General features: G+C 26.2%; 1 protein-coding gene across 1 annotated transcript; it reads right to left on the reverse strand.

The window, feature by feature from the left end:
• Nucleotides 1-4,049: 4,049 nt before the first annotated feature.
• LOC130944833 (naringenin 8-dimethylallyltransferase 2, chloroplastic-like) lies at nucleotides 4,050-20,809 on the reverse strand. Its single transcript, XM_057873384.1, has 12 exons — nucleotides 20,639-20,809; nucleotides 15,637-15,935; nucleotides 14,953-15,039; nucleotides 13,861-13,935; nucleotides 10,808-10,891; nucleotides 10,555-10,644; nucleotides 9,126-9,227; nucleotides 7,471-7,566; nucleotides 5,737-5,808; nucleotides 5,553-5,648; nucleotides 5,091-5,198; nucleotides 4,050-4,356 (listed from the first exon to the last, which is right to left on the reverse strand). The coding sequence occupies exons 1-12, from the start codon at nucleotides 20,694-20,696 to the stop codon at nucleotides 4,315-4,317; spliced, it is 1,209 nt and encodes a 402-aa protein (XP_057729367.1). The 5' UTR covers nucleotides 20,697-20,809; the 3' UTR covers nucleotides 4,050-4,314.
• Between the last annotated feature and the right edge of the window lie 390 nt (nucleotides 20,810-21,199).

Raw genomic sequence — 21,199 nt, forward strand, 5'->3', positions numbered from 1 at the left:
GTCTATTTTTAGTACTGTCGAGGTTGTTTCTCAGTTAAATGAAGCTAGGTGGATAAGAAGTGGAGAGAGTTTGGAAGTGAAATTTTTGCCTTGTGGAGAAGGTGACGGGGTGTTTGAACGGCAATCTAACTAGGCTTATTTTTATCTTTATACTTGCATGTTGACAGAACTGGGGATGAGGCTCCCCTTCTCTAACTTGGAATGTGGGATTTTGGCTCAACTAAAATGTGTGCCAACATAGTTACATCCTAACTCGTGGGCTTTTGTCCGAGCTTTCGAGTGTCTGATGGAATACCTAGAGTGTTATCCATTGTTAGTGTTGTTTTTTTCTTTGTTCCAGACAAAAGGTGTATGGAAGGAAGGTTGGGTGAATTTCAGTAGCTACCTGGGTCAGAGTAACTTTAGTTTGTATAAGTCCTCATTTAAGGACTTTAAGGAAATATTTGTGAAAGTATGATGAGGAATTTTATCCATTTTTCTTGGACTCGTTGATGAATGAGAGGTTCCCTATTTTCTGGTGCTCTGAGCCGAAGCAAATATTGGACTGTGTGAATAGGGTAAAGAGTGAAGATTACATTTTAGATTTTCTAGTGTCGGTGATGGCTTCGTCAGAGTTGTTGTCAATATCTAGTTTGTTGAAGCTTGAAGGAGATATGGAGGCGATAGAGGAGTATTTAGGTAATATAGGTTTGTATATTGCGTGTTTGAGTTCGAAAGATCTGCATTCTTTTGTCTGATATAGTTTTTCTTATGATGTCTTTTTTCAGGTGAGAAAGTTCCGACCTTAACGACGGGTAATTTAAAGGCTTTTGTATCTAAAGCCAATAGAAAGGAAAGGGAAGGGTCGTCTACTAATGTAGTGAAGGAGAGTGAGATTGTTAGTGCTCATTCTGTTGCTAACCAGGAGGTTCCTTTGAAAAGGAAAAGAGGTGAGGCTTCATCTAGGGTTGTTAACTTGACCGATCCGAAGGAAAATGTTGATGTTTTTATTGCCGAAGAGATCGATGCAGCATACTAGAGCCAAATTGTTCTGTATGGTTATAAGGAAGGTCCGAGAAACTCTATATGGTCAGCTGGTTTTCCATTCATGGCTGTTGCTGATGAGGTCACGCAGGTTGATGCAGATGTTAAGACTATTCACTAGGCTGGTAAGATAGGTGTGGCTCGCTACCTGCAGGTTAATTTGCATGTCTTGTGCTGGTTGTTTGTTTATGGGTTTTTATTTTCTGCAATTTCTGATTGTCATGTTGTTGGTTAGGTTATTGGGACTCGTTTATTGTCTATTGGTTGCACGTCTGAACTTGACGCCATTTTGGAGGGGGATAATGCTGCTGCAATTAAGAAGGTAAAAGAGTCTTCGTAGGAGAAAGACACAAAAATGGAGAAGCTTAAGGCCGAGGTGAGGAATTTGAAAGAGAAGTTAAAGAATTCAGAAGCTGAATCAAAGAAGGTAAGAGATGATTTGGAAGCTAGTGTTACTGAGAATGAAAAAATGAAGGCAAGGATCCCAGAGTTGGAGGAGGAAGTGTTAGCTGCGTTTACGCTTGGTTTTGATGGAGTTGTTGCTCAGATATGTGTTGTTGCTCCTGATGCCGATGTTAGTAGGTTGGATGTAACAAAAATTGTAAATAATGGTGAACTGGTTGATGATGATAGTTTGGCCAAGAAGCAGGATGAGAGTGTTTCAGTTGAGAAAGGAGATTAGTTTTTCTATCATTTGGCTTTTTGCTTTTGGTTTGTAACTGAATAGTATTGCTTATTGTAGTTGACTCATTTCGCAAAACTATTTGAATGACTTGTATTGTTATTTATAGTTTGGCACGTATAACGACTTTTGTTTGATTTGCTCTGTCTGGCAATTTGATTTGTAGAAATAAGGTAGTGAATTTCTGTTTATATTATTGATAGATGGAAATTGTACATGCAAATGATATGGGGTGGGGGACTTTATTAAAACATCTCTAAGAAAAATTCATGATGGAAAGAACCTTGTGAGTAGGAAAAAGAGTGCCTCCCCTTGCCTATATCATTTTAAACAAAATAACTTTTTAATAAAAAAACATTCCAGTTACCAGGGATATCAACTCCATGTAATGTTTGAAGTGCATATGCTCCCTTTCCGAGTACTCGTGATACTCGGTATGGTCCTTCCCATGTTGCAGCGAGCTTTCCATGGGTTGGTGGTTTTTTTGCCTCTTCTGTTCGCCGGAGGACAAGGTCTTCCTCGGCGAACGCTCTTGGTTTCACTTTCTTGTTGTACTTTCTTTTGATTATGGCCTGTATTGCTCTGTGTCTCGTTTCTGCTTTGTCTCTATCTTCTTCTACTGTGTCCAACTTTGTTTGTCATGTTTTGTCACTCTCGTCTGTTGTTGTATGTTCGGCTCGTCTGGAAGCCATGGCGATTTTTACTGGAATCATTGCGTCCGATCCAAAGACCAATCGGAAAGCTGTTTCCTGTGTAGTAGGTTGTTTTGTAGTATTGTAACTCCATAGGACTTCAGGAATGAGGTCGGTCCATTCTCCTTTGGCATCGCCGAGCTTTCTTCGTAGGGCATTGAGAATGACCTTATTTGCGGCCTCGGCAAGTCCATTTGTTTGGGGATGTTCCACCGAGGAGAAATGGTGTTTAACCTTGAACCCCTGTAAAAATGTTGCCAAGCTTTGGTCGGTGAATTGCCGACCATTATCAGTAATAATAGCATGTGGTAAACTGAAACGACAAATAATATTCTTCCAGATAAATGACTTAATTTTGTCTGCTCCTATTTTGGCTAATGGTATTGCCTCTATCCATTTGAAAAAGTAATCAATTGCTACTAACAAAAATTTTTTCTGGACGGGGACTTTTGGGAATGGTCCGAGTATATCTAGCCCCCATTTGTAGAAAGGCCAACTTACCTCTGAGTTGTGTAACAACTTAACTGGGTTGTGTATTGTTGAGGAATATTTTTGGCAGCTATCACATCTTTTGACTTTGTTGATGCAATCTTGTTTCATTGTTGGCTAGTAGAATTCTGCCCTAAGTTCAAGGTTGCATCGACATCTAGCTGTCAGCCTATGGCTTCTAAGTTCAAGGTTGACAAATGTGGAGGATGTTGCTGTGTGCCAGAACTCGATGGCCTATGGGGTATAGGTGGTTTGCTCGGAGTATCGTCATCATTGTCCCCAATAATGTCGACTGGCTCCTCGTCCGAATCATCATCTCGCATCGCATTTTCAACTCGATCCGGTCGAGACTCAAATGCAAAATCAGGAACACGCGGAGGTGAACTGGCAATACCAACTGCAACACATGGAGGATCAACCAAAATACAAGCAGGTGCAACTATAAGCATCGACGTTGAGGCACCCCCATCGCCGTCGACTGAGGATTCGGCGCTGATGCCCAAAAGCTGCCGACGCCATCTTCCAACTTCGCAAACAACTCGTGTATTCTAACTTCGAAAAAACTTCACCTACAGAGAAACAAGACCTGCAATCTTCATCGGAGCCTATCGCAAATGTTTCATACTTCACACCGGTTGACACAACAGCAATAGGAATCTTGTAGAACAACTTTTTTACCCACTTTGTCCCACACACCTCCAGCTTCTGTAATATGCTGCTTTTTGTATCGGCCAACGTATTCGATGATCGGATAAAAATACTCAGCGATTCTATATCTATAAATTTAACGCCGTGCCTTTTGCTTTTTTGAATTTTTCCAGAGCAATGTACTAGAGGTAGGAAACTCTCCTCACCATCCATTTGTGAAAAATGACACTCCACTACTACGTCATTGCCTTGGAAGAGTATATATAGACACTTCACATATGCATAAACTTCACATAAACTACTACTGCCTATAACAGTTTATGCATTGCCACAGTCCATTAGAAACTACTACTACTTATAACAGTTTTTGCATGCACCATTTTAAACGTAAACTTTAACTACCAGTAACAATTTACGTTGACTTTAAAATCACTGATATCAATAGCAGTATACATAGATATGTAAAAAGTTATAATTATGTCTTGATCGAATTTAAAAAAGTTGTAGTATCATAATATAAATTTGTAATCATTTTATTTGGGTAACTTACCCTAAATTATATAATTCACATGTCAGTTTCTCATTAAGTCATATATTTATTATACCAATACATTTTTATTTCTGCCGGTAAGAGCAACCACGGAAACACCTATTATCTATCTGATCAAAACAGTAATTTACTTGAACAAAAATATATAATAAACTTGCACGAAGATTTATGTAGTTGAAACGTATGGAAAATGCTGCACCATTTATTAAATCAACAATCTCACTACTTCTTCAACGGACAAATAGTACAAGGACACATTCCACAGTTATAAGCTGCAACAAAAAAATATGAAAACGATAAATCTCATAAAGCATAATAGTTTTATCCATACAGCATCGCTTAATTAAGAAATAATTGAAATAATTAAGTCAAGGAACAAATATCCAAAGTTCCGAAAATCAGATCAGTATAAAAGTTAAAAAATCTAGAAATTTAACCGAAATTCAGCTAGAGTAGTTGAATTGAAATAATAAAATAATATATATGTATATTTGTATAAAATATATATTTTAAGTTAATTTTAAAACTAGCTTTTGGTTTTATTAGATTAAACACAAACAATTTTTTATTTTTTAACATGGGAAAAAATGGAGCTGCTCCATTTACATAATTAACTTTTCGTACAAAATTCAATAACAAGTAAAGTGCATTTGTCCAGAAAATAGTACTTCGTATTGTTTTTCTAAGAATTTGTTTAAAAATTATTTAACATAAGAAAAGAATTTATTTCTTTTAAAAAAGAATTTATTTTTATTTAAAATTCAATTCCATAATTAGAATGAATTTAATATATTAATAGAATAAAATTTAAATTTATAGAGTGTGTGAATGAAATTAAAAATCAAACATTTTGGTCTAATTTACAAATAAAAAAAAAAAGAGAATTAAACTTCTCAAAAAAATTTAAATCATTTATTTTTATTCCAAAATGAAAAAAAAAAGTTAACATTTGAAAGAATTCTAATTCCTAACATTTAAAACATGCTCTAAGTAAATTATTGCTTACCTTAAACATAAACATATGAAAGGATTGTAACGAATCTTTGCTTGATAAATCTACTGAATTAACAGCGTGATTCCAAACGTATAAAACCATGATGACATGTGTCAGAACCTAATAAATTAAAAATTACCACAAATTTAAAATATTGATAAATTGAATAAAAGAATTAGAGTAAAATGCCTTATTTTCTATAAAAATCGTCTAAACCGTACCCCAAAAATCCAAAATAGTTATTCGAATTGATATCATTATATGAACTTTTCTAAGATTATCATAACAAAAGACTATACTGAATGTATTATTGAAACTTTTGGAATAGATTAACATACAGTGTGAATTTTCATTAGTTTTTCTATGTAAAAATTTGTGAAGAGAGAAGCAAACTATAAACTTTTGAGGCACATTTTTAATTACTACACACCAATAATTAATTATAATAATCTATATATGCAAATATCACATTACCGTAACAATTTTGCTCCATAAAACAGGAGATAATGCTCCCATTGTAATAGCAATTCCATAAGCCATTTGAATAAGTGATATACATAACCAGAATACCTAGAAAAAGATAAATAATGAATAAATCTGGATATATAATATACCAAAACCTCATATTTAGAAAATAAAAGGTAAGAAAAATAATTACCTGCTTAACACCCAAGCGTATTGCCAAAGTTTTCAAGCCTGCTGCCTTGTCTCCTTCAACATCGGCTAAATCCTGTTTCTCACCAAAGTGTTAAATCTTGTGTATAAACACTTCCAATAAAAAAGTATTAAAGTTAATGTTTTTTAAGATTATTGTTACATACACGAATATTCAAAATATTTTTCCAATAATCTTGGGTTATATACTTTTTCATTGTGCACAAATATTTTTTTATAATAGTCAACTCCAGCCAAGTTAACTTAGACTGTATTTGGTTCTAAGAATAATAGACAAGATACCGAAAATAAAACACAAAGAATAAAAACATAAAAATTAGTATTTTTGTATTTTATTTGGTAATAAACTAAAATAAATTATGAAAATTTAATTTATTCTCATTTTTTCATTCAAAAAATTTAGAAAGAAAAATATAATAATAAAAATATAATTATAACAAATTAATAAAAATAATAAAAAAAATAAAAAATAAGTTGTGTCTCTTCTTAATGTCTTTGTGTCTTCCTGTCAAGATAAACAAAAAATACACTAATTCAATATCTCTAAATACAATATCTTTATCCATATCTCAATCCAAGTTAACTTAGTTATTGACTGACTAAACAAAAATAATCCACACAAAATACATATAAATTACACACTTTTCTCATAGTTGTTGCATTTATTCTTTTTTTTTTTACTTCTTCAAGATACAAAAAAGAAGCTCAGAAAAAAGAAAAAACAAATCGTGTTATTATTTATAAAGTTATGTATTTTTCTTTAAATTTTTTTCTTCATTTTCAAATATGAGAAATAAAAAATAAAAAATAGAAGAATTTTATAAAAAAAATAAAAAATATATATAAAGCTATACACAAAAATTTGTGAAGTTGAATATAAAATAGTTACATAGACAAAATATAAGAGGAGAAACAAAAATATTAAACAAAATAATTACATGGACAAATAAAAAACATACAGAAAAAGAGGAGAAACAAAAAAAAGTTAAAAGATTTTTTCAGAAAAAGGAGCGATAAGGAAAAAAAATACAGAATTGATGTGTTAGTTTATTTATAAAATTATATATTTTTCTTCAAAAATTTTGTATTTATTGTTATGGAGGAGAAACAAAAAAAAGTGAAATAAAAGTTGTAAACTTTTATAAAAAAAATAAAACAAAAACACAAAAAGTTTTAATTGCGAGATACATCATTTTTTCTACAAAAATGCAAAAAAAATTTCTTCTACTATTGCAATTTTTTTCTTTTTTGTTCTTGCTTTTTTTTTGTTCACATTTTTTTATTTCTCCTCTTATTATTCTTGTTCTTTTTGGAGAAAGAGAAAAAAAGAAAAACATAACGGAAAAAAAAAAAAGAGGGAAAGGGAAGAACAGAAAAAAGATGCACAAGAAAAACAAGGAAAAGGGAGAAGAAGAAAATGTAGGCAAAAAAAAAAATAAATAAATAAATGTAGACGAAAAGTGTGTACGAAAAGGAAAAAGAAATTGAAGAACAAAGGTGAATATATATATATATATATATATATATATATATAGACGTACGTATAATCTGATTTTATTGGATTTAATTATAAAAAGAAAAAGTCTAAAAGTAATATTTTTATTAAAATTTTGCTAACACTTAATCAATAAATAAAAAAATAAATAATTTCATACTATTAAAAGTAATCTTATATTATTAAAAATACTAGTATTTCTATTGTTGTAGGAAATTTTACCTTTGATATTGATATTACTGTGTAGAGACAACCTACGACGAAACAACTAAGAAGCATAGATCTTGAAAATGTAGCTGCCTTTTTGAGCACAAAGGTCTGAGCATCGCATGTATTTGAAAAAAAAAATTGCATTAGACTTCATGAAAATTGCATTAATCAAAACTAAATGAATAGTCTTTAGAACCCATATTAAAAGCAACTAAAGTTTATGTTATGATGAACTATTAAGACAACCTACAATTTTGGTTAAAGACGTTATCTATTTAATAATTATGTGTTCAATATTTAATATGTGATAGCAACTTTGAAGTATGAATTCATATTTAAAGAAGCAATTGAATAATGTATTAAAGATTTTATTTTTATGTATTATTAGTATAATTACACAAAATATCGAATAATGTTATCACATTAATAAAAATAATAAAAATACTACTTGTATACTAAATATTAGTTACCAAATCAGTCACTTATACATACATATGTAATTTAAATTATTTTTAATATGTATTTTACATTAGTAAATAATTTTAGTAGTTAATTTTAATATACACTTAATATAATTATAAAAGAGACCTACTACACATATAAGTCTTTTTGGCATACAAGTTTATACAAGTTAATCCTAACTCAATAAAATTCATTTTTATAATGCAAGAAAGAAGAGAAAAATTTTTGAATTATACAAAATTTATCAATACACATACACCAAAAATTTTTAAACAATACAATATAAATGACTTGTATGAACTTGTATGTGTAAATAACTTGTATGTGAAGAATAATTCATTATGAAAAATACTTACGGTTTAAACCTATTGCTTAAATATTTAATTAAACACATTAACCCAACTGCATAATTGTATACTTTTATTTACATTATTATATTAAAATTGAACTAATTTATTAAAGTATTTGTAAACACATCCAACTTATTTTGTTTATATTTTATAAATAGAAATATAAACAAAAATATAGGAATCTTTTTTGGAAACCAAAAAAAAAAATAGGAACCTTTTTTTTTATTATAGTGGTCGTGGAACCTCCATTTTTAATGTCCGGAAAAACCTTTTTATTTTTTCTGTTATTTCATTTTAGCTGGATTTGAGGATGAAGTTCGAGGCCCAAACAAAAACACGTAAAGGTCTAAGAACAGTCCTCCTATGACCAAAAAAAAAAAAAGAAAAAAATCCTCCAAAATACCACAGGCATCATCTTCTGATATTGTAGCAGTACCATTGAGGCAATCTCTGTCTCAATTATATTAAAGAGTATTATGTGATATATTTTAATTGTATAGTTAATATTATGTAATACGAAATAAAATAATAAATAATAGATAGATATTATCATATTACTATCAAACCCAAGTTGCGTTATGGATAAACTATCAAATGACACTTGAAAATTCATATTATTAACAAAAATAACTTCGAAAATATAAATAATAAATAATATCTTAAATAATTTAAAAATATAATAAAAATATCATATTTTTTATAAATTTCAAATAACTTTTATATTTAGCAAATTATTTGCACATGTTTGATTTAAATTTTATAAAAATATTTAGATAATTATTTAATGTCCATATAACATTTGAAAAAAATTGAATCAAAATTTACTCTCTAAAAGTTATAGTTTATAGAGAATACCTTCATGTGTAGAAAAGGTCCTAAATGAAATGATGCCATCATAGACATTGCATTAGATAGTACTGTGAGAATTGTAGATCTCTTCCATCTTAATAAAGGCAACTGAAAAATATAGATATAAAATACATAAATACATATATAAGATTCTTTTTAGAAAAAGAAATACATAAAATTATGATAAAAAATATATTATAATATCATATGAAAGAAATTTTCCATTGACTCTAGTAGAATTCATCATAATAACTTAAGAATAAATTAGATATTAAAATTTTATTTGTGTTACGTGGTAGTTTTTTTTATGTAAATTAAGGTATTACTTATTTATAGAAATAATTAAATAATAAATACTTAATATTTTATTATTAAAAAATATCAATCAATATTAATTTAATTAATAGACAAATATTTTAATATTCTCTAACATGCTTCGAAAAAAAAATTAACATTGTTTCTCAATTATGGGTTGGATACAATTTTGACTAAAACAAGAAAGGAGATCAATAACATAGTGGAAAAGCATATTTTCAAGGGTTTATAGAGGGTATCAAAGTAATTTGGTTAACAAAAAATTTATTCAATAAATATAATAAAAATTCAATTTTTAAATTCCTTAGAAATCTTTATAAGCATAATATTATTAATTAAATTCATTAAATTAAAGAATATCTATCTCAATATTATTTTAAAAAGAATTTATATTAATAAATTAGGACAACAAGTATTTTAAAATTTGATTTTTTAAATTTTTTAAAAATAATGCAAAAACTAAAAAAAGAGAAAAAAGATGTAAAATTATATGATTTAAAATTTGTTGGGAATGAGATTTGAACCCACACAAACTTTTAAAAGAAAATTCTAACTTTAATAAGTAGTTAACTAAATAAACTATAAAGACATATGTCTTATTATCATATGTATAACTAGTATTTATTATTAAATACTTGGGGTCATAGTCCTTACTCCTTAATCCGATACTTAGGTAACATTTATTTTGAGGTATTGAGATAGAGATTGAGAGACTAAAATTTAGTATTATGTTTATTGGTTTAAAGATTGGTATTAAAATTTATGTCTCTATCTCTAAAATTTTAGTATTTCAGTATCTCCAAAAAGTAAAGATACAAAGAACTAAAATTTTTAAAGATAGAGAGTAAAATTTTAATAACATTTTATACTTAAAATATCTTCATTTCAATTAATTAATTCTAATTTTACATTTTGTGCAAATTAAATTAGAGTTTTCAATTTACGTCTTCCACTTTGTACCAAACAGAATGCTCAGATTTATTTCAATTTCTATCTCTTAGTCTCTATTTTCCAATTTCAGTCTTTCCGTCTCTATCTCTCCATCAAACACTATTTTATATTTATAACCAGAACATACAATTTAAAAACAATTTTTTTTTTACTTTTTAAAGAAACTCACATTAATTGAATATGCAGCCATTAGGCCTGCAGCAACAATAATACTCCAAATTAATGGCTTTGATCCTACCATCCATGCAAGTCCAAGACTCTGCACAAAAGCATAAAGAATAAGCCTTCTCTCCGTAATAATATCTTTTTGAAAGATTATTTTATTCAATCTTTGAATCATTTTTTAATGTACTAACAACGAATATATATATGATTTATGAGAAATAATAATAAGTTGTTGAAAGTGATGATCCATAAGATACCGTAAGTAGGAATGATGCCACAAGTATAACTCCAAATGTGAAGGAATATTCTCCAGTTGCCAAAGGAAGATCTGGTTTATTAATCTACAAAAAATTTATAACAAAAGTAAAAATAAATAATAAGAAAACAAAATATGCAACGCAACAAGCAATAAAGTTAAAATATTGATGAAAATGATGTCGAAAAAAAAGGTAACTGTAGTACAAATATATTTTAAAGAAAAAAATAATATCGAATAAAAAATGAAAGAAGAGAATTTTAATATTGATAATATTGATATTGATGATGATAACGGTAGAGGAGATAATGATGATAATAAAGTAATAAAAATAATAAAAGTAGGAGTGATAATAATAATGAAGATGGAGAAAGCAGTAATAGTGGTAGTAATTGGTTATATTGTTGAAAAAAATTTTATGGAAGTTTAAAATTCCTACAAAATACAAATAAAGCCTTCTACAAAACTAATTTTTTATTATTATTTAACGAATTTTTTAATAGAAGAATCGTATTATCTAAAAATAAAAAGGTTAAAAATCGAAGTGTCTTTTTTTTAGACAAAAATCATTTTATCCTTAATAAAAATGGATAAAAATCGAATTAAATATTTACTCTTAAAATAATACTTTATTTATGACTATACGGGTACACAAAAATACTGAGTTTAACTAAGTGAACTAATAGCGTGCGTTTGGTTGGTGTCTCTAGACACTAAAGACATGGACACGGTGGCACATGTCCACCGTTTGTTTGTTGAAACACAAATTTATGATGGACACGGTGGTACACAAGTATACACAAAATACATGTTTTTAGTGTCTCTCCATTTAGCTGAGACATTGAGACACAGTTTATAAGACACAAAATTTTACATTTTTATCCCTATTTTTTTTTTTAAAATTCCAACTATGTCCCTAATTAATCTAACCCTAAATCCCCTTTTTCTTTCTTATTATCTTCTCTATTCTGTGTTTCTAACTCCAAAATCCTTCCAACCTCCACGTTTCTTCCTCCATCCTCCCTCTTCCATGGCTGTGTCCCTCTTCTACACCACCGCCATAGCCATTGCCTCTCCTCTCTTTCTCATCTCCTTCTCTCTTTCTCTCTTCGCATCATCACACCCATCACTCTGCTTCTCCTTCCATTGTTGTGCCCCTCCATGCCGCTGTCACGGACCGCCACCATTGACACCCCTTCTTTCTTCTTCCTCCTCTTCTCTCTTTCTCTCTTCACACAGTCGCGCCTATCACTACCATGAGTCATCATTTTCGGTTAGATTTATTTTTCTACATTCATCAGGTGTTGCTCAAATCTATTCGTCTCCACTATTACTTGAATCAATTTTATTAAGAAAGGCAAAAAAAACTAAAAACACCCAAAATAGTTGTCCATCATTCTTGAGATCTGTCTTCTCATTTTTGTTTTTTATTTATTTATTTCAACCTGTTTCATTTTTTTTAAATGAAAAAATTAAATTGCTGATGAATAAATGAAAATTGAAGATAGTATTTTGCAGTGAAGTTAAAAAATTGCAGGTGGCAGTGGTGGTGGTAGAAAGCTATGGTGGCAGCAACTTTAATGTTGGTGGAAGATGATGGTAGAGAACTAATAAGGATAAAATGGATATTTGAATTAAATTGTTGTGTCTTGTACACTGTTACCAAACACGTTAAAAAATTTATGTCTATCTGTGTCTGTGTCTTTTGGTATAGTTGTGTCTGTGTCTATATATTTTGAAGACAGTAACCAAACGAAGCCATACGGAACCAAGCCATTTTAAAGAAATAGGTTTTTGAAAGTAAAAAACTGAATTGAAACCACGCTTTTTCTTATAAACAAAATTATAAAAACCATTGTTGTGATTTGATTTTGGTTTCAAATAAAATAAAACTGGTTTTACAAAATAGTGTCATCTTCTTTTAAAACATTGGGCTACCAGTTCCACAGTCTAATCATACCAATCATGTCAGTCGATTCAATTGTTTGAATCGATTTTGGCCTAATATCTTGATCGCCTGCGTCGGACAATCAAACCAACCAAGACTATTAAACAATTTACGCTGATTGTTTCACCAATGAGTTAAAACAATTATATATATATATATATATATATAAACCGACTAAAACTAATTTTTATGTGTTGAAAGCTATTTTTATATAAATCACTTTAAAATGGTTTTTAAATTTAAAATTGATTTTATTTATATAAATTATTGTGAATTAGTGCACTATATATACTATAAACGGATTTAAAATCAATTTACTATTATATGTGAAAATGTAATTTAATATCATTTCTAGATCACTTAAAATAGTTTGAAGAAATGCTTATTAGAGATAAAAAAACACAATTAATTAGCTCAAAATATGTATGTAAAAATAATAAGGGTCACTTAGATAAAGATGTTATAAAAATGTCTTTTTTTTAAAGATATTTTTTAATAATAAAAATTTAGCACATATAACCGATTAAACTGTATTATTTTTATTAAAATTAGATTAGACAAATAAGTTTAACCGAAAAACTAATAAATTAAAATTTGAACTGATCTAAATTAATATTTTTTAATAAAAAACAACTATAATATTCTTATTATAAAAAATAATTAAAATATTCTTTTTATATATATATATATATATATATATATATATATATATATTACTTTTAAAAATTCTAAATTTTAACAGTATGACGACAAAAAAAGACTAGAATTTAGGATTTTTAAAATTAATATATATAATAGAAGTATTTTAGTCATTTTCTATAATAGGACTATTGTAATTATTTTTTATAAAAAATAATATTAATTTAAATTAGTTTAAAATTTGATTCATTATTTTTTAATTAAATTAATTAATTTAATCTAATTTTAACAAAAATAACACAATTTAATCAATTATGTATATTAAATTTCAATTATTAAAAATTATTTTAAAAAAAATATTTTAAACGTTTTTATTTAAATAACTCCCAAAATATATTTGTATTCACCTCCTCTATTCAAGCAATGAAAATTTAACTTATAGTTAACTTTTAGTAATAAGTACATACCATGTCTATTTCAACGTCAGATACTTGATTCACTCCCACAATAAATTGAAACGTGAAGAAGAAAGGCACCATATACTGAAACATGAGAGAAAATTTGAGATTATTAAACTATTTTAAAAAAATAAATACAGAAACACCACTTTTTGGTTAATTAATATTAGTTAACAAAAATTATTATTTTTGTTTTATTTTTAAAAAGGTTTAAAATTTGAGAATAAAATTTAAAATTTAAAAATAAAAATTAAGGATTTAAAATTAAAATTTATTATTTAGAATAAAAAATATAATTTTAAAAAATTAATTGATATTTACTGAAAAAATTTGACTTTCTAATTTTACTTTTTTTAAAAAGTAAAATTACACATTATAAAATAGAAAAAAAAAACAATTTTTAGGCAGGATATGAAAAACAAATAGGGATTAGGAATTACTTCAAACAAAATATCATACAAGATCAAATGTTTTTACAGATGTTGATAGAAGGATATGATGCAAATAAAATCTCTTTAAACATTAAGAATAAAAATAAAATATTAGGAACAAAATAAAAAATAATGATAAACACTTGGAATAAGACCAAACGTTATCTCAAAGTTTAACACATAATAATACATTTTTTACCACGGAGAAATAGATACATAAAGTCTAGAAATTATTGTGATTTTTAAATTATACACAGGATAAGTAATTTGAAATAAATCAATTTAAACAAGACTAAGAAATAAATTAATTTTAAAAATAATTAATTTGAAGTTTCTAATAATCCTAAAATCAAGAAATACAAACATACTTGAAATTTGTTACTACCATATAAATTCAAATTTATGTTATTTATTGGGCAGAATATTCATCTCTCTTAACTTTAAATACGTTGAAATATTTATAAATCTATTATTTTTAATTTTTGATATTAATAACCGAAAATCAGCACTTTTCTATAATAAAAAAATGCATGTAATGTACTATTAAATTTATTTCTTTTGTTGTACTCTACTGATTGAATAATGTCTATTATGAAATTAGTTAAAATACAATTATATGATTATAAAATTCGTATTAAATAAATTATCTAAGTTGTTAATTAGAGCCCACCTGTAAGATTCCTTTTACAAGTAATATTGGAGATATTTCTGAAAAATTATCCACAGCAAGAAATGACGAAGAAAGTCCTGCTGGTATCTGTTCAAAACAAATAAAATCGACAATTGATAATGATGGCAAATTTTTATTTAGGGTATGTTTGATTGAAAGGTAAAAGTAAAATCAATTTATATAAATGTTACACAATGCTACCTCAACCAGACACACCAGACACCACTAAGTATTAATAATACAGAAAAGAGTAAAATAATGATTTAGTTCTTAAGGATTTAAGCCAAGTCTTAATTTTGTCTTAATATTTGAAACGTTCTATTTTTATATCTAAATATTTTATTTTTTTATTTTAATTTTTTGGTTGAAAATATTTTTTTTACTAAAAATATTATTTTTTTATTATAATTTTCTTCTAAATAGTAATAAAAATATAATTGTAGTGATCATAGTGACTGTTGTAATAATTTAAAAACAAAAATGATAGAATAATAAAAAAAAGAAGATAACAACAAAGAAAAAAAGAAATATTTGAAAGAAAAAAATTTAAATTAATCAAATAACTAAAATATAACAATATAAAATATTTAAAATAAAATAGAACGTTTCAAATATCAGAAATAAAATTAAAATTTAAACCAAATATTAAAGACTAAAATCATATGAATTGAGAATGAGACTAACCATGGTGCCAAAGAATACATAAAGTCTGCTAAACTTGAGAAAAGCAAGCAGTGCCCCTTTAATAGACTCTAGAGAGTCGTTTTGTGATTTTTTATGAGCTTGTGGTTCAGATTCATGTGATTGTGCAGAAGATGTTGCATTTATTAAGGATGTTTTGTGAATTTTATGATGAGTTGTAAATCCTCTATCAATGCCTTTATAATGGAGCTTTAAAATGTTGTGCTGCAAACATGTCTTGATACTTTGCTCTTTTGTGATATTCCTGTTACTCTGCCATAAAACTCTTGTTTCATAAGAACCTGAAAAGTCAAATTAATTTTCGTATTAGCACTGGTCTTAAGAATTGAGACGCTAATTAACTATATATCTACTGAGACAATTAATAATAGATAGTTGTTTCAACTGTAATGCACTAGCTAGTCACATATATATGACAATCTTGATGGATGTTATAATAGATGTTTGGAGTTTTAAAATTTTATATAATTTTAATAAAAAAATACTACTAAAATTTAAAATTTAATTTTTTTTGCATTAATTTAGGTTAATATTTAATGCATACTGATAAAATTAATAAATAATTAATACTTTTTTTTTGAAAAACTACAAACATATTAGTTACAACTTATAAAATATATTTTTAATAAATGATAATTATAATTATTATAAGAAATTTAATATGCTCTATTAGTATATAAGTTATTTAATTAGTTAATAAAATGTAATTAATTAATAATTTTATATTTTATTTATTTTAATTATTTATTTAAAATTATAATTTATTTCATAAAGTTTATTTAATATACTATCTTCTTTTGTTCATTGAAAATAATGAGTTTGTTCACCGACAAATATTCCTATTTCTGTACAATTTGAATCGTATTCGTATATTTTTATTTTTTTTATTAATCTAATTTTATTCACATATTTGAATTTTAAATTTTTAAAAATTTTTATTTAAAATTTAGATAGATATAATTTAAATTAATAATTTAATTTAATAAAAATAAACGTATTCGTATTATTTTTATTATCTTAAGCAAAAAATATCTCTAACTATATTTTCTAGCTAAGATTTATTAATCTTTTCAGATATTATGTACTTATATATACACTCTAATATTATTAATTTAAAAGATTACATATATCTATCTATATCTCTTTTGTTGATATATTTAAAAATCATGTTTAACCGCTTTAAAAAAATAATACGAGAACGTTTATTTAAAACAAGATGAATATATTTATTTAAAATTTAAAAATTTTAAATAAATTAATTCGTATTAATTTTAAAATAATATGAATATGTTTGTTTAAATAAAAAAATTTTAAAATAATAAGAGTATTATATCTTTTTAATTTTTTTAAGTTTTTATTTTTATCATAATTTTATAATAATTTAATATCAATCTAAAAATAAAATAAATTTAAATTAAAACAAAAAATTTAACCCAAATAAAATTTAATGCTATTTTTTTTCTTAATAATTAAATGATGATTCTTCTCTCTCTTTTTAATTAAGAAGTACTAGAACTCCAAGTAAATTTTTTCTCTTATTTTTACTTAACTTTTGTTTAACTCTTTAAGAAGAGTTTTAATACTCCAAACCTTTCAAGAGTATTGAATCAGACGCCGATAATCTTGTGCATATCAGCTTCCATTGTAATAATGATATTATCATTTTAATTTTCTATGACAAAACAATTGTTAAAAGGTTAAAATTGTAAGCATATTTTTATCCCACATCATATTGCAAGCAGTGACCTACTTACATTAATAGTCGGATTTTGTTTTAATAAAAAATTAATTCCATGTTTACACTTAGTTTTGAATCAGATTGGATTAAAAAATTAATTTAAATAGATATGATGCAAATTAAATCGTTTGAATCAAATTGTATAAGATTAACACATAAAATAAATTTGATATAATAAAAAATAATTAAAACAAATTAAGCTGATTTTACCTTTTAAACCGATTTATTATTTTCTTTAGTTGTCAAATGACGTAAATTCAGTTGTCATGAAAAATAAAATAAATATGTACATATTTTATTTATAGTATAAATATTTTATTTTTGTGTTATTTAACTCATTTATAATTATAATAAAATAAATAATAGAATGCAAAAATATAAATAATTTAAACAAAAAAAATTATATTTTATTTTTAATATTCTTAAAAAATTTTAAAAATATTTCTAATCATTTAATTTATTTTAATTTTATTTTTAATATTTTTAATAAATTTTAATTATATTTCTATTCTTATTTTTTATGTGGCCAATTTTTTTCTAATTTTATCCCTTTTTTTTAGTTCATCACGGTCACCGCCTTAACGCCTTTCTCTTTTTCACCTTTACCGTAATCACCAGTGACGGAACCACATAGTGGGATATTGTCTTCTCTAATTTTAATTTTTATATATAAATTATATATAAATTTTAATTTAATTTTTTTAAAATTTTATTTTAATCTTATTTTATTATATAAATATTTTTTATCGTTGCCTAATATTTTATCTAACTTCGCCTTGATAACCATGGTATCTGGCTCTCTTCTCTCACGGTGATAACCCCATGCCTCCACCATACACATCCAACTCAAACCTCATCAAAAGTCAACAAATTAAAGGGAGATGTGGTTGTTGTTGATGTTGATAATGCTAACGATGGGTTTGGATAAGAGGTGGGGGTGTTGGTGGTGCAGTTGGGTAGCAGTGCTGAGGGTGCATGATGCAACGAAATGACACTCATGAAGGAGACACACAGTGAGAATAATGACTAACATGATAATTGATAATGATATGTATATATGGTAAGGGTAAAATTGAAAAAACCAGTTAATCAAACAAAAAATTAAGAATAGAGATAGAAGTAAAATAAATTAAATATATTAAAATTAATTATAAAAATTTATTATTAAAATAAAATATATATTATATATTAATTATAATATATATAATAACCTTAATAATTAATTTTAATATTTTTGAAAAGTATTTTACTATTTCTAAAGTTGGAATGTAAGACTATTTCTTTAAAGGAAAAAATTAGTAAAAGATTGGACAAATTTCCAATCAAGTAAAGCTTTCGAGTTTCGACACAAGCCCAAGTATATATATATATATATATATATATATATATATATATATATATATATAGAGAGAGAGAGAGAGAGAGAGAGAGAGAGAGAGAGAGAGAGAGAGATTTACTAATAGTTATAATTTCAATTTTCAAGATTGCATCAATAACAAAAATTCCACAGCCATGATTTGTTAATATTTATCAGAAAGTCTTTCTTTCCTTCATTTATAATTTGAGACAACTTCAATTTGTAGTTTTATTTTGTCTGTTTCAGTTATCACTATATTTTATTGAGTAATACTGAGAAAATAATAATCTAAATATTATATTTAATTTAATACTTATAATTTTATATATGTAATATTACATTTATATATTTATTATATCTAATATTATGTATTTATTATAATAATAATAATTAATAAATACAATAAAAAAGATAAATTATGATTATTCTTTACACTCAAATATTTTCAATTTAATTTCACATATGATAATAATAACTTGCTATCTAACAATTACATATCATGATTAATATTATTTTAACTACCTAAAGGTTGATGTTTATATTTATATGGTTGACTAAAAAACCAAATGTTTTAGTTATGTAAGGATTTAGAATTTAGAATTTATTATATGATTAACTAACAAAATATAATATTTATATGTTTATATTATATTCGCTACCTAACGAATATCTTTTTATTTTATCGGGATTAATAAGGATTAATTTTAGATATTTTAGTTATAGAAATTTTTATATTTCACTTCTTTTAAAACACAATAAGAAGAGGTGCACAAATAATATAACACTAACAGAAACAAAGTGAGAACAAGAACAAAATTCGTTCATTTCTAAATCAAACCGATGTTGTTAATACATTATAAATAGATCAATATATATTTTGGTTGAAGAAAAGAACACTCTGTTTGATTATTGTTAAAATACATCAACCTATAATAACATTTACTATAACTTTCATGACAAAATTAAGAAGATAATTTAAACTCTTAATTATTTATATATCCTCAAAATATATTTTTTTCCCAAAATTAGGATTAACACTTGACTCAATTTTTTGGTGAAAATAAAAAAAGTATGCCATTTAAACTGTAACTCGTTGGCTCTTCCAAATATATTTAACACATAAAAGAAAACTGATTATGTATCTTACATGTAATAATTTTCACTTTTCCTATTAAAGAACTCAGTATAATAACAAACTTCAAAATATGTTTATGAATTTTGCTGAAGACTATATATTCTTTCAAAATATAAATGTTAAAACTAAGTTTTCAACTTTTCATGTCTCCGTGTTATTTTTTTATTTTCATCATTAGTAAATCCCTGAATATTTATGAAATTAAAATGCAGATCCGATGGGTTATGTAAATAAAAAAAAAATATTAAGAGGGCAATAAATATTTTTTATTAATATTAACTAACACTTTGAATCAATACCTTAATTTTATACTATTAAAATTTAGAATTTATAATTTAGAATTAAATCTTTAATATTTATCATTAGTCAAATATCGATAAAAGATAATAAATTTTATTAGTCATATAACTTTATTTTATATAAAAAAAAGGTCCATTATTGGTCGCGTCATATACAAGTGTTGCTCTACGTGAAACTTAGTTGAAAACTTGAAATCTCATTAAATTGGTAGAAGCCTTTTAACAATTTTTGTTTTTCATAATCAAAATCCAAAACCTAAAATGATTGGTTACGGACTAAGGTAATTATTATCATCTCCCAAACATTCTTCGATGCATGATGTATTATATTGCTTTGTGACCATTCTTGTGTACAAAAGAAGACAATTCATTCATTATTGTTATAAACGAAGGAAATTGGAAAATAATAGCATTATTATCATAATTAATTGAAAAGAGAAGAAGAAGATGTGTACCAACAGTGGCGATGGAAGAAGTTGATCTGGGAATTGAGACCAAATGCCCGAAAGCCATTAGAAATGAAATCAGCTAATTAGTGTTATTTGAAATTGAAGTTGCAATTAGAGCATCAAATCATTAAGTAATAAGTAATTTTCTAACAAGTTGCTATCCACCGCATATTATCTTTTATTTCTAAAAGGTTTTCTTTCTTCCAACGGCGTATATAGTTTATGCTAGTACTAACTCAACGACGACTATAGCACGCAGCTATACTAGTATGTTTTTTTCTTTTTTAAAGAGAAAATATAAAGAACTACGCTTTTTTAACAATGTATATAAGGCCCACATCGGTTGGGTAGGGGAACGAAGCATGTCTTATAAGGGTGTGGATACCTTTTCCTAGCATGATGCGTTTTGATGAGTAAGTGTGGGCGGCTTCGACTAGCATTTCTGTTGTCAAAGGTAAAATCGTGAGGCCTTTTATGCCAAAGCGAACAATATCGTGCTAGCGGGTGGTTTGGGCTGTTACAATGTAAATGAATAGGTTAAATAGAAAAGTTAATTTTAATTTTAAA

Source organism: Arachis stenosperma, chromosome 8, assembly GCF_014773155.1.
Source record: "Arachis stenosperma cultivar V10309 chromosome 8, arast.V10309.gnm1.PFL2, whole genome shotgun sequence".
In the NCBI taxonomy this organism is placed as follows: domain Eukaryota; kingdom Viridiplantae; phylum Streptophyta; class Magnoliopsida; order Fabales; family Fabaceae; genus Arachis; species Arachis stenosperma.

Excerpts from the sequence above, each read along its gene's own strand:
- LOC130944833 (XM_057873384.1), bottom strand. The coding sequence starts at position 20,696 with ATGGCTTTCGGGCATTTGGTCTCAATTCCCAGATCAACTTCTTCCATC. Across the intron at positions 10,892-13,860 it reads CTGACGTTGAAATAGACATG|ATTAATAAACCAGATCTTCC; the intron begins GTATGTACTTAT and ends AATTTTTTGTAG. Across the intron at positions 5,649-5,736 it reads TACGCTTGGGTGTTAAGCAG|GTATTCTGGTTATGTATATC; the intron begins GTAATTATTTTT and ends ATCTTTTTCTAG.